This window comes from Bubalus kerabau, chromosome 17, assembly GCF_029407905.1.
Source record: "Bubalus kerabau isolate K-KA32 ecotype Philippines breed swamp buffalo chromosome 17, PCC_UOA_SB_1v2, whole genome shotgun sequence".
Classification (NCBI taxonomy): domain Eukaryota; kingdom Metazoa; phylum Chordata; class Mammalia; order Artiodactyla; family Bovidae; genus Bubalus; species Bubalus kerabau.
In genome coordinates, this window is record NC_073640.1 from 55669771 (window position 1) to 55682277 (window position 12507).

The 12507-nt window shown below is 41.4% G+C and overlaps 1 protein-coding gene across 2 annotated transcripts in view; it reads right to left on the reverse strand.

The window, feature by feature from the left end:
• The window catches only part of ZNF112 (zinc finger protein 112), a 29631-nt gene that overhangs the window by 13276 nt on the left and 3848 nt on the right, over nucleotides 1-12507 (reverse strand). Inside the window, exons 2-3 of one of the 2 annotated variants that reach the window (XM_055553651.1) lie at nucleotides 4179-4226; nucleotides 1048-1174 (exon numbers count right to left, since the gene is read on the reverse strand). In XM_055553651.1, the coding sequence (XP_055409626.1) occupies nucleotides 1048-1174; nucleotides 4179-4193 (142 nt within the window). In that variant the 5' untranslated portion in view covers nucleotides 4194-4226. Of the gene's footprint in view, nucleotides 1-944; nucleotides 1175-4178; nucleotides 4227-12507 lie in introns of those variants that run through there. The other variant, XM_055553652.1, reaches the window with a different exon arrangement.

A 12507-nucleotide genomic window follows, 5' to 3' on the forward strand; every position in this document is an offset into this window, starting at 1 on the left:
TTGAATGAAACTGAATAAATATTCATATGTATACATATTTTTATATATGCATGTATGTTTATGTATATGAATACAGGTGTACACATCCAGATACACCCCTAATCCTAGCTCTAAGCCCTAAGACCAGGAAACAAAGATACCACAGTGGCAAGGACAGTTTCTAGCATCCAAGGCCTATTCTGTAACCTTTCCATATAACAGTGTAGCTTTGGGTATAACAGCTCTTAGTGAGTCCTCAGAGTCCTCTAGCAAATTATTTGAGGCTCTGGGCACCCCCCAGCTTGCCACTGGTGTCAGAGTGTAGTCCTGGGGATTCCTGAACTCGGCCTGCACACAGAAGCATTTAGGGATATTAGGGCCATGGCATGTGTAAATTACCCTCAAATGGTTCAGATATAAATTATGCATATGAGAAAAGAGCATTCACATAAACGATAAAGTAAATGGGGTGAAATATTACTCTAGGTTTGTATGCTGTGCTCAGTCATGTCTGATTCTTTGTCACCCATGAACTGTACCCTGCCAGGCTCCTCTGTCCATGGGATTTTTCAGGCAAGAATATAGGAGTGGGTTGCCATTTCCTCCTCCAGGGCATCTTCCCGACTCAGGGATCGAACTTAGTCTCCTGTGTCTCCTGCATTACAGGCGGATACTTTACCACTGAGCCATAGGTAAAAGCGATAGGGGTATTCTTGTTCTATACTTTTGCAAATTTTCTGTATGTTTGAAGACAAGTATGTCACTAAAGCAGAAAAAACAAAATACCTCTGAAAAACCACAGCTACAGTTATTGGCACCATGAAAATCCGAAAAGCTGCAGCAACTCGACTTTATGGGACAGGACCACAAGCTTCCCATTCATATTAATAGTTCAAGGGACAGATTTTTTTCCTGGACAGAAACACATTGTCTCTGTCTCTGGGATTACTAGGACTTGTAGGTACCTAAGCTGAGAGGACGATTTTAGGAGTTCCAGAGCTTCAAATGACTGCACCCACAAAGGAATCCCAGGAGGCTGACACTGAGTCCCCGAGGCACTGTGCTCACCCACTGAGAGCAGGTTCCGGAAGTTCTCCAGCATCACTTCCTGGTACAGCTTCCTCTGAGCCGAGTTCAGCAGCCCCAGCTCCTCCTCGGTGAAGACCACAGCCACGTCCTTGAAGGACACTGGCTCCTATGACACCAAACACACACACACAATGTTTATGGAAGAGGGACAGCCCCGAGAAAGTGTCAAGGACGGGAGGTGGTTCCGGATTCCTAAGGACCAAGTCACATTTCAGCAGCTGCCTTCTGTTTGCCTTTCACACTGCTGATTCCATCCACCAGAAAGGCTGCAGGAAAAGGAATCCTTGCACTTTAAACGGCTGCCTTTTGATAGTACTCCTGTAGGTAAGTCCCTGGAGCTCTGCTGCATTGCATGGGCTGCTAGAAAAGCTTTAGTTCCAACAGTGTGCGATGGAGTCTGTTTTCCCTCTTTTTATATACATATACCAACCAGTCCATCCTAAAGGAGATCAGCCCTGGGTGTTCATTGGAGGGACTGATGCTGAAGCTGAAACTCCAATACTTTGGCCACCTCATACGAAGAGTTGACTCACTGGAAAAGACTCTGATGCAGGGAGGGATTGGGGGCAGGAGGAGAAGGGGATGACAGAGGATGAGATGGCTGGATGGCATCACCGACTCGATGGACATGAGTTTGAGTGAACTCCGGGAGTTGGTGATGGACAGGGAGGCCTGGTGTGCTGTGATTCACGGGGTCGCAAAGAGTCAGACATGACTGAGCAACTGAACTGAACTGAACTGAACCGCTTATTTGATGTGCCAGACTTATAGGGCATGAGTCACCTTTCCTATTCAAGTATGGAGCCCCTCCTCTGTGCCCCCATCCAGATGTATAGCATTTATGGACACAGCTCTGGGGCCTCACTCTGCTGTGGGGCCCTGGACCCAGTCTTCATCCTCTCTTCATTTGCAGGCTGTTAACTGTACCTTAGGGTACTGGGAATAATAAAATGAGTGACTATAAGTAAAACACTTAGGAACAGTGCCTGGTACATAGTATATACCCAATGTGTGCATGCTAAGTCGCTTCAGTTGTGTCTGACTCTTTGTGACACCATGAACTGTAGCCCACTAGGCCCTTCTGTCTGGAATTCTCCAGGCAAGAATACTGGAGTGAGTTGCCATGACCTCCAGGAGATCTTCCAACCCAGGGATCGAAACCGCATCTCTTTACATCTCCTACATTAGCAGGCAGATGGGTTCTTTACCACTCGAGTCACCTGGGAAGCCCAAGTACCTAATAAATGCTAACTATTATTCTGATTACTATTACCATCATCATTGCTGACATTCCACTTCAGGGCTACACAGTAATTCAAGGAATTGATGGTTGAGAATATAGTGAACTGATACAAATAATGCATGCTTACTTTTAGAGTAAACAATGTTGCAAGATTGTTTCCATATAGACCTTAGTCCCTAGAACTCTGCTGGTTATCTCCTGAAGATAAATTACAAAAAGTAGAAATGGTAATGTTGAAGAAAAACAAACTTTAAAGTTTTGAGACCATAATAGCAAGTGTTTCCTCCAAAAAGATTTTTCTTAATTTATTCTGTTTCCAAGAAAGTATAAATTCCTAAGCCTCCATACTCTGGACAACAGTGGACATGAATACTTAAAAGCAAAACCCAAAAAACTTTGATAGTCTCAGAAGTCAATTTGGGAAGCCAAAACTAGTTATCTCAAAAACTTTCACAAAATTGATAAGTAATGAATATTACTCTCCTTTCATATGTTTACTGGTCATCTCTGTTTCTTGTTTTGTAATAACATTCATTCACTTGGGGACAGTAGGCCTTTTCTTCCATATATGATATAAACTCTTTTCTTCCTACCTTGTTATCTGTCTTTTAATTTTTTTGCTATAGGGAAATTTAAAATTTCTATATGAAGACCTGCTCAACACTGCATTTGTTCTGGCTGGAGCTTCAAACACCACAACTTCAAGTCTTGGTCCCTGAATGAGAACTCTGGTTTGGTTTGATTTTTGGTTTTTGTTTTGTGTCTCTTTCCACCCCAACTGTATGCCTGATACTCTTGGTCCAGAAAGACTTTGGAATCGGCCAGACACGTGCCTACTGCAGAAACCTCAACAGGATCTGAACTTACATGAACCTCTTATTTTCATGTTGATGGGGAAGATGATTCAGTCCCTCTCAGGGCAGTGAATAGAGTTACAGATGGAAAGTACCTGTGTCTTTTTTTTGGAGTATAGTTGCTTTACAATGGTGTGATAGTTTCTGCTATACAGTGTCTGTATGACTTACAGTATGACTAAAATTTTACAATTAAGTACCTGTGATGCTCTCATTAATTCATGAATGGTATAACACAGAAAGGTACACAAACAGACACAGACACACACAAAGAAAGCTTTCAGGTCCCGGAAAGAAAGAATCTAGATCTTTCTGAATGAAAACAGCTAACACTCTTTTTCTGAGTTCAGCCTCAGTATGATTCTACTAGACAAAACTACTCTTTAGGTATTCTTTTTACAAAGTCTGTGGGGTACCACTTAAAAAAAACGTATTTAAAAAAATTTTTTTAAAGTTTATAGTCCCTAGAACATTGGACAAATAATATTAGAATTCTCTTAGAATTACTCTGAGTAAAGATTAAATAAAGGGAAAAGGAGTCTGTTGTGTAAAACTGCAAGAATCATCAAGACATTAAAGGTTGTGAATGAGGAATACTTTTTTAAAAAGGAGGAGAATGTATAATAGTTCATTGAAATAATGACAAAAATTGAGTGCTATAATCTTAAGTGAAAAAAAGACAATTAAAAATTGTATTTATTATTGCAAGTCTAGTTATGAATGCACATAAAAATTAACATAAAAAAACAAGTGATTTGTAGGCAGGGTAATAATGTGTGGGCCTTCCCATTTTAAAAATTTCCATTCTCTTTTACACTATTAGTTGTGAAACAAAATGGTAATATATAAAACTGAGAAAGGAAATTTTAAAGAAGGTGAATCAAGAGAGCATGGCACACAAGCTGTATTAAATGTCTGCCGCCATTCTTTACTCTTGGCAAGGAAGAGAAATAAGGTATCCACTGAGAAATGAAATTACCTGTTAAGTGGCAGAAATAAAAAATCCAACTCACCTGGAACTTCATCATCTTCTTGTCCTTTTCCTAGGGAAAGGCAGAGACCTGAAGAGACATAAAACAAGAAAGAAGCCATGAAGGAGGGGGAAATGCATCTCTGTGCAAATCAGAAAAAGGTGTCCCTTCTCCTGGGCAGATGCAGCCACACACACCTTCACAGGCAGGGTGTGGGCTGGGGTCTAACCATCCCTAGGCTAACCCAGCAGGATGCCCAGCAGCGAGGGGCAGCCTGCACCGCCACATCCTACAGCCCTCACACAGCTCGAGCCTCCCCAGATACACACTGTGAACCTGGGGAACATGGAAAAGGAGACACAGTTAAGTGGGAGAGAAGAGGTGCTTGTTAAAAGCACCTCTGGGGACAGTTAGCTTTTAAAACCTCTAATTGCTATATATTTGCTGCACATTTGCTCTATATTCCTTGTGTGTGTGCTAAGTCATGTCTGACTCCTGGTGACCCAGTGGACTGTAGCCCACCAGGCTCCTCAGTCCACGGAATCAGGCAACAATACTGGAGTGGATTGCCATTTCCTTCTCCAGGGGATCTTCCCAACCCAGGGATCAAACCCACATCTCTTGCATCTCCTGCATTGGCAGGCAGATTCTTTACCACTGCACCACCTGGGAATTGCTCTATATTGGCACTGTTAAAAATCTGCTATAAATTTTTAAACCATGGTTAAATTAATTAACCCCTCTAGGCTTACTTCTGCGGAGAAGGCAATGGCACCCCACTCCAGTACTCTTGCATGGAAAATCCCATGGATGGAGGAGCCTGGAAGGCTGCAGTTCATGGGGTCACTAAGAGTCAGACACAACTGAGCGACTCCACTTTCACTTTTCACTTTCATGCATTGGAGAAGGAAACGGCAACCCACTCCAATGTTCTTGCCTGGAGAATCTCAGGGACGGGGGAGCCTGGTGGGCTGTCGTCTCTGGGGTCGCACAGAGTCGGACACGACTGAAGCGACTTAGCAGCAGCAGCAGGCTTACTTCTGCAAGCTGCAACACTAGGATTGTAATAGTACAAATACCATAAGACTGCTGTTAGGATACATGGGTGAGCAGTGGAAAACTGCTGTAACTATACCGGTGTTTTAGATTAATATCTGGTAGCTTCAGAGAAGCAGGCACTATTCTGCAATATGAAACAGTCCTTCAAATGGGGGTTGTAAGAAATCTGGGCAGCAGAGATTATGGCTTTTCACTTTTGTTGCCCTGATAATATTGCAGGTGGCCAAAAGGTTCATTTGGGTTTTCCATACCATATTAGGGAAGAACCCAAAAGAACTTTTTCACCAACCCAATAACATTTGTTTAGACTTTGAAACCACCCTTCTGAGAAGTTTAATGGCTGGTGAATATTCCTCCTGAAGCCAAAGGAGATTCCAGCGGTACATCCCTCTTCCCATGTGGATGTGATAAAGATTACAGAAGCCCATGATGATACTGTATCTGTGTGAAGCACAGGCTCCATGCTTGACCCATGGGAGGATCTGGAAACCACGAGTTTGACTTCTTGGGTTCTCCCTCAAGGTTATTTACCATTCTCAACAGTCATTTACTGTTATTTATCTTCTTTACTATTCCCAAGCAACTTCCAAGTCATCTGTGGAAGAAAAAGAACTCAAAAGAAGGGGGAGGGGGCTAATCACAGGCTTTGTGGCCACATAGTGTCTCTGTGGAATAAGGTTCCTTTTGTTCCTTTTACAACCTTTAAATGTAAAAACCATTGTCAGCTGGGGAGGGAGAGGAGCTTCACAAAAATAAGCCATGGGCAGTAGTTTTCCCGCCTGCATTCTCCACCCTCTTGGGTGTTTTTTTTTTTTAAGTCTTTATTGAATTTGTTACAATACGGCTTTTGTTTTGTGTATTCTTGGGCCACGAGGCACATGGGATCTTAGTTCCTCCACCAGGGATTGAACCCACACCCGCTGGATTGGAAGGAGAAGTCTTAACACTGGACTGCCAGGGAAGTCCTAGCCCTCTTAGCTTTTAACACTCAGCTGGTCCAAGACACCTTTTAACAAGCTTGGCTGCAGTCTTATTAATCCCTAAAACCCACTTTGCCAGTGTAATAGAAGCAATGCTTTGTCCAAGCAGGCGATGAAACGGGGTGTGGGAGAGGTGTCAGTCCCTAGGTTGGGAAAATCCCCTGGAGGAGGGCATGGCAACCCACTCCAGTACTCTTGCCTGGAGAATCCCATAGACAGAGGAGCCTGGTGGGCTACAGTCCACAGGGTCACAAAGAGTCAAACAGGACTGAGCACCTATGTAGCAAAGTAAATTTTTGCAAGTTAATTAACTCCTCAATGCCTCTGTTTCTTCATCGGTAAAATGTGAATAAAAACAGGAAGGATTCTGTAGTGGTCCAGTGGTTAGGAATCTGCACTTTCACTGTCCAGGGTGCTGGTTCAATCCCTTGTTGAGGAACTAAGACGCCACGGGCAGCACGACATGGCCCAAAATAAATGTTTCTAATGGAAATAAAAATAAGTTTATCATGAAGAAAACATGTTAGTGCATCAAAGCATTAGAAAGCCAGTGAGGTTCCTAATAAGCAGCCAAGAAAGACCAGCTATTATCAGTGTCATCCTCATTGTCACCATGAAATATACAGAAGCCACACATTAGCCCTGGTTTGTTTCTAAGTACATTTATTTTAGGTAGTAATTATCAGTAGGCGTATATCGCCTCTTGACTATTCCTAAAAAGCTGGTGGCTTCAGCATCCCACCAAAACTGACTGCGATATGACACGTGTATGTAAGTAAAGTCATTTCAGTGACAGGTCACTCTGTTGGAGTCACAAGTAGTGCCAAGTGACTTGATCAATTTCCACTGCTGTCGAAAGTTAAAACAAGGAAGATCTTCATTCCTGCACAATCTTTTAGTGTGATATGATGGCCAAAACTCACAGGATTTACACTAAAAGTAATTCTACTGTATGTCGGTTAAACAATAAATGTTAAAAAATTGAATGAAGCTGTTCAGCAAGCACTTTTCCAACCTTAAAATAAATAAAGATCACCTGGGGTTCCTATTAAAAGGAAGCACCTTGGTCCCACCCCTACCTACAAAATTCTACCTAAATTGGCGTGAAACTGGATCCCAGGACCTCTATACAGAGCTCCCAGGTGATAATGGTGCTTGAAAGACGACAGAGAAAAACAATGCATTGTCTACAGGGGTACAGTGATTCAAACGGTTCCAGATTTTTCATTAGAAATCACGAGGCCAGAAGGAAGTAGCACAATATTTTTAAAGGAGTGAAAGTAAAGAACTGTCAAAGCAGAGTTGTATACTAAAGACAACAGTTTAGAAAAATATTTAGGGATGAAGTTTCGTGAAAATGCTCTCCAATAAACTCAGAATTCATAGGGAGCCTACTTGCCTTAAAAGGACTGGTAAAGGAAAACTTTCAAAGGCAACAAGGGGAAAAAAAATTGTATCATCAGGAAGGAGTCACAGAACAGTAAATATCTGGGAAAACATGATAGATGACTCATCTCTTGAGTTCTTTAAAATATATTTTGCCATTGGAAGCAAAAATTATAACACTGAAAGTTTTCAAAGTATATATTGGGTTGGCCAAAAAGTTCTGATTTGTCCATAAGAGTTTTTTATATGACAACTAGAACATAACCATAATGCATTATTTTTTCTCTGGGTAATGTTTTTTAGTTTCTTTCTTTGTCTTTAGTTTTGAGTTTATCCTGTTTGGGATGTGCTCAAGTTCTTAAAAGAAAACCTCTAGGTTACACTTAAGATGCTAGAAAAGAGAAGCAAAATAAACCCAAGTCAAACAAAAGAAAGGAAAAAATGAAGGTAAATGCAGAAATCAATGAAATTGAAAACAGATGTGTAATAGAGCCAAGTCAATGAAACCAAAAGTATTCTTTTTTTTTTTCTTACTGTAACAAAAACTCTAGCAAGAATGGCAAAGAATAAAAGATTTTTTAAAAGTTACCAATATTAGGAATGAAAGAGTACATATCATGACTTCCAGAAGAAAACATAAGAGAAACTCTTCCTGACTTCGAGTTAGGCAGAGTTCTTAGACGTGAAAAGCACAACTCATAAAACACTGATAAATCAGACTTCATCAAAATTAAAACTTTTGCTCTGCAAAATACACTGTTCAGAGGATGAAAAGACAAACCAGTCTGAGAAAAAATATTTGGAAATGACATTTGACAAAGAACTTACATTTAGAATATATGAATAACTCTCAAACATCAATAGTAAGGAAAATACAACTCAGTTACTCAATTTAAAATTTAGCAAAACATATAAACATTTTAGTAAAGAAGATAAATAAGCTGAAGAAAAGATGTATCTGCTGAACATTATTGGTCATTAGAGAAATGTAAATTAAAGTCACAATAATATAACAACACAGGTATATCATAATAAAGTTTTTTAAAAAACCAACAGAAAATACGAAGTGCCGACAAGGATGTGAAGCACCTGGAACTCTCGTATATCATTAACGGGAACGCAAAACAGCAGATATCCTGGAGAACAGTTTGGCTGCTTCTTACAAAGTTACACATACATTTTCTATATGACCCACCAATCCCATTCCTGGTTATAAATTCTAGAGAAATAAGCAAACAAAACAAAACGAAACCTTGTACACAAGTGTTTATAACAGCTTATTCATAACTGCCAAAAGTTGGGTAGCTCAGCTGGTTAAAAAATCCGCCTGTAATGCAGGAGACCTCAGTTCAATTCCTGGGTCAGAAGTTCCCCTGGAGAAGGGATAGGCTACCCACACCAGTATTCTTGGGCTTCCCTGTTGGCTCAGACGGTAAAGAATCTGCCTGCAATGTGGGAGACCTGGGTTTGATCTCCAGGTTGGGAAGATTCCCTGGAGAAGGGCATGGCAACCCACTCCAGTATTCTTGCCTGGAGAATCCCCATGGACAGAGAGGCCTGGCAAGCCACAGTCGATGGGGTCACAAAGAGTCGGACACAACTGAGTGACTAAGCACAGCACAAAAACATTCCAAATTTTCTTCAACGGATAAATAAACTAGTATAACCATAAACGTAATATTACCCAGCAACAAAAACAAAGTACTGATACACACAACAACTTGGATGAAAGTAAAAGGCATTACGCTGGGACAGGTTCTCAGAACTCTCTGAGATGCTGTTCCTGGGTTATAACCCTCAACTTGGCACAGATAAAATTTTCCATTTAAAAAAAAAGGCATTATCTGAGTGAAAGATACCAACCTTAAAAGGGTTACACATGGTACAAGTTCATTTAACTGGCATTCTCAAAAAGATGAAACTATAGGGTAATACCCAGTTGTGGTGGATGTGACTGGTGATAGAAGCAAGGTCCGATGCTGTAAAGAGCAATATTGCATAGGAACCTGGAATGTCAGGTCCATGAATCAAGGCAAATTGGAAGTGGTCAAACAGGAGACGGCAAGAGTGAATATCGACATTCTAGGAACCAGCAAACTAAAATGGACTGGAATGGGTGAATTTAACTCAGATGACTATTATATCTACTACTGTGGGCAGGAATCCCTTAGAAGAAATGGAGTAGCCATCATGGTCAACAAAAGAGTCCAAAATGCAGTACTTGGATGCAATCTCAAAAACGACAGAATGATCTCTGTTCGTTTCCAAGGCAAACCATTCAATATCACAGTAATCCAACTCTATGCCCCAACCAGTAATGCTGAAGAAGCTGAAGTTGAACGGTTCTATGAAGACCTACAAGACCTTTTAGAACTAACACCCAAAAAAGATGTCCTTTTCATTATAGGGGACTGGAATGCAAAAGTAGGAAGTCAAGAAACACCTGGAGTAACAGGCAAATTTGGCCTTGGTATATGGAATGAAGCAGGGCAAAGACTAATAGAGTTTTGCCAAGAAAATGCACTGGTCATAACAAACACCCTCTTCCAACAACACAAGAGAAGACTCTATACATGGACATCACCAGATGGTCAACACCAAAATCAGATTGATTATATTCTTTGCAGCCAAAGATGGAGAAGCTCTATACAGTCAGCAAAAACAAGACTGGGAGCTGACTGTGACTCAGATCATGAACTCCTTATTGCCAAATTCAGACCTAAATTGAAGAAAGTAGGGAAAACCACTAGACCATTCAGGTATGACCTAAATCAAATCCCTTATGATTATACAGTGGAAGTGAGAAATAGATTTAAGGGACTAGATCTGATAGACAGAGTGCTTGATGAACTAGGGACAGAGGTTTGTGACATTGTACAGGAAACAGGGATCAAGACCATCCCCAAGAAAAAGAAATACAAAAAAGCAAAATGGCTGTCTGAGGAGGCCTTACAAATAGCTGTGGAAAGAAGAGAAGCGAAAAGCAAAGGAGAAAAGGAAAGATATAAGCATCTGAATGCAGAGTTCCAAAGAATAGCAAGGAGAGATAAGAAAGCCTTCCTCAGCGATCAATGCAAAGAAATAGAGGAAAACAACAGAATGGGAAAGACTAGAGATCTCTTCAAGAAAATTAGAGATACCAAGGGAACATTTCATGCAAAGATGGGCTCGATGAAGGACAGAAATGGTATGGACCTAACAGAAGGAGAAGATATTAAGAAAAGGTGGCAAGAATACACAGAAGAACTGTACAAAAAAGATCTTCACAAGTCAGATAATCACGATGGTGTGATCACTCACCTAGAGCCAGACATCCTGGAATGTAAAGTCAAGTGGGCCTTAGAAAGCATCACTACGAACAAAGCTAGTGGAGGTGATGGAATTCCAGTTGAGCTATTTCAAATCCTGAAAGGTGATGCTGTGAAAGTGCTGCACTCAATATGCCAGCAAATTTGGAAAACTCGGCAGTGGCCACAGGACTGGAAAAGGTCAGTTTTCATTTCAATCCCAAAGAAAGGCAAAGCCAAAGAATGCTCAAACTACCACACAATTGCACTCATCTCACATACTAGTAAAGTAATGCTCAAAATTCTCCAAGACAGTCTTCAGCAATACGTGAACCGTGAACTTCCAGATGTTCAAGCTGGTTTTAGAAAAGGCAGAGGAACCAAACTGCCAACATCCGCTGGATCATCGAAAAAGCAAGAGAGTTCCAGAAAAACATCTATTTCTGCTTTATGGACTATGCCAAAGCCTTTGACTGTGTGGATCACAATAAACTGTGGAAAATTCTGAAAGAGATGGGAATACCAGACCACCTGACCTGCCTCTTGAGAAACTAATACGCAGGTCAGGAAGCAACAGTTAGAACTGGACATGGAACAACAGACTAGTGCCAAATAGGAAAAGGAGTATGTCAAGGCTGTATATTGTCACCCTGCTTATTTAACTTATATGCAGAGTACATCATGAGAAACGCTGGGCTGGAAGAAGCACAAGCTGGAATCAAGATTGCTGGGAGAAATATCAATAACCTCAGATATGCAGATGACACCACCCTTGTGGCAGAAAGTGAAGAGGAACTAAAAAGCCTCTTGTTGAAAGTGAAAGAGAGTGAAAAAGTTGGCTTAAAGCTCCACATTCAGAAAACGAAGATCATGGCATCTGGTCCCATCACTTCATGGAAAATGGATGGGGAAACAGTGTCAGACTTTATTTTTTGGGGCTCCAAAATCACCGCAGATGGTGACTGCAGCCATGAAATTAAAATACGCTTACTCCTTGGAAGGAAAGTTATGACCAACCTAGATAGCACATTGAAAACCAGAGACATTACTTTGCCAACAAAGGTCCGTCTAGTCAAAGCTATGGTTTTTCCTGTGATCATGTATGGATGTGAGAGTTGGACTGTGAAGAAAGCTGAGTGCTGAAGAATTGATGCTTTTGAACTGTGGTGTTGGAGAAGACTCTTGAGAGTCCCTTGGACTGCAAGGAGATCCAACCAGTCCATTCTAAAGGAGATCAGTCCTCGGTGTTCACTGTAAAGACTGATGCTAAAGCTGAAACTCCAGTACTTTGGCCACCTCATGTGAAGAGTTGACTCATTGGAAAAGACTCTGATGCTGGGAGGAATTCGGGGCGGGAGGAGAAGGGGACGACAGAGGATGAGATGGCTGGATGGCATCACTGACTCAATGGACGTGAGTCTGAGTGAACTCCGGGAGCTGGTGATGGACAGGGAGGCCTGGCGTGCTGCGATTCATGGGGTCGCAAAGAGTCGGACACGACTGAGCGACTGAACTGAACTGAACTGATAGGATTATAGTGGTTTCCAGTGCTTATAGACACAGTGAGGGGTGATTATAAAGGAAATATAGAAGAATTTTTGGGTGGTGATGGCACTGTTCGGTAGTTGATGATGGGGGTGATTATACAAATCTATACCT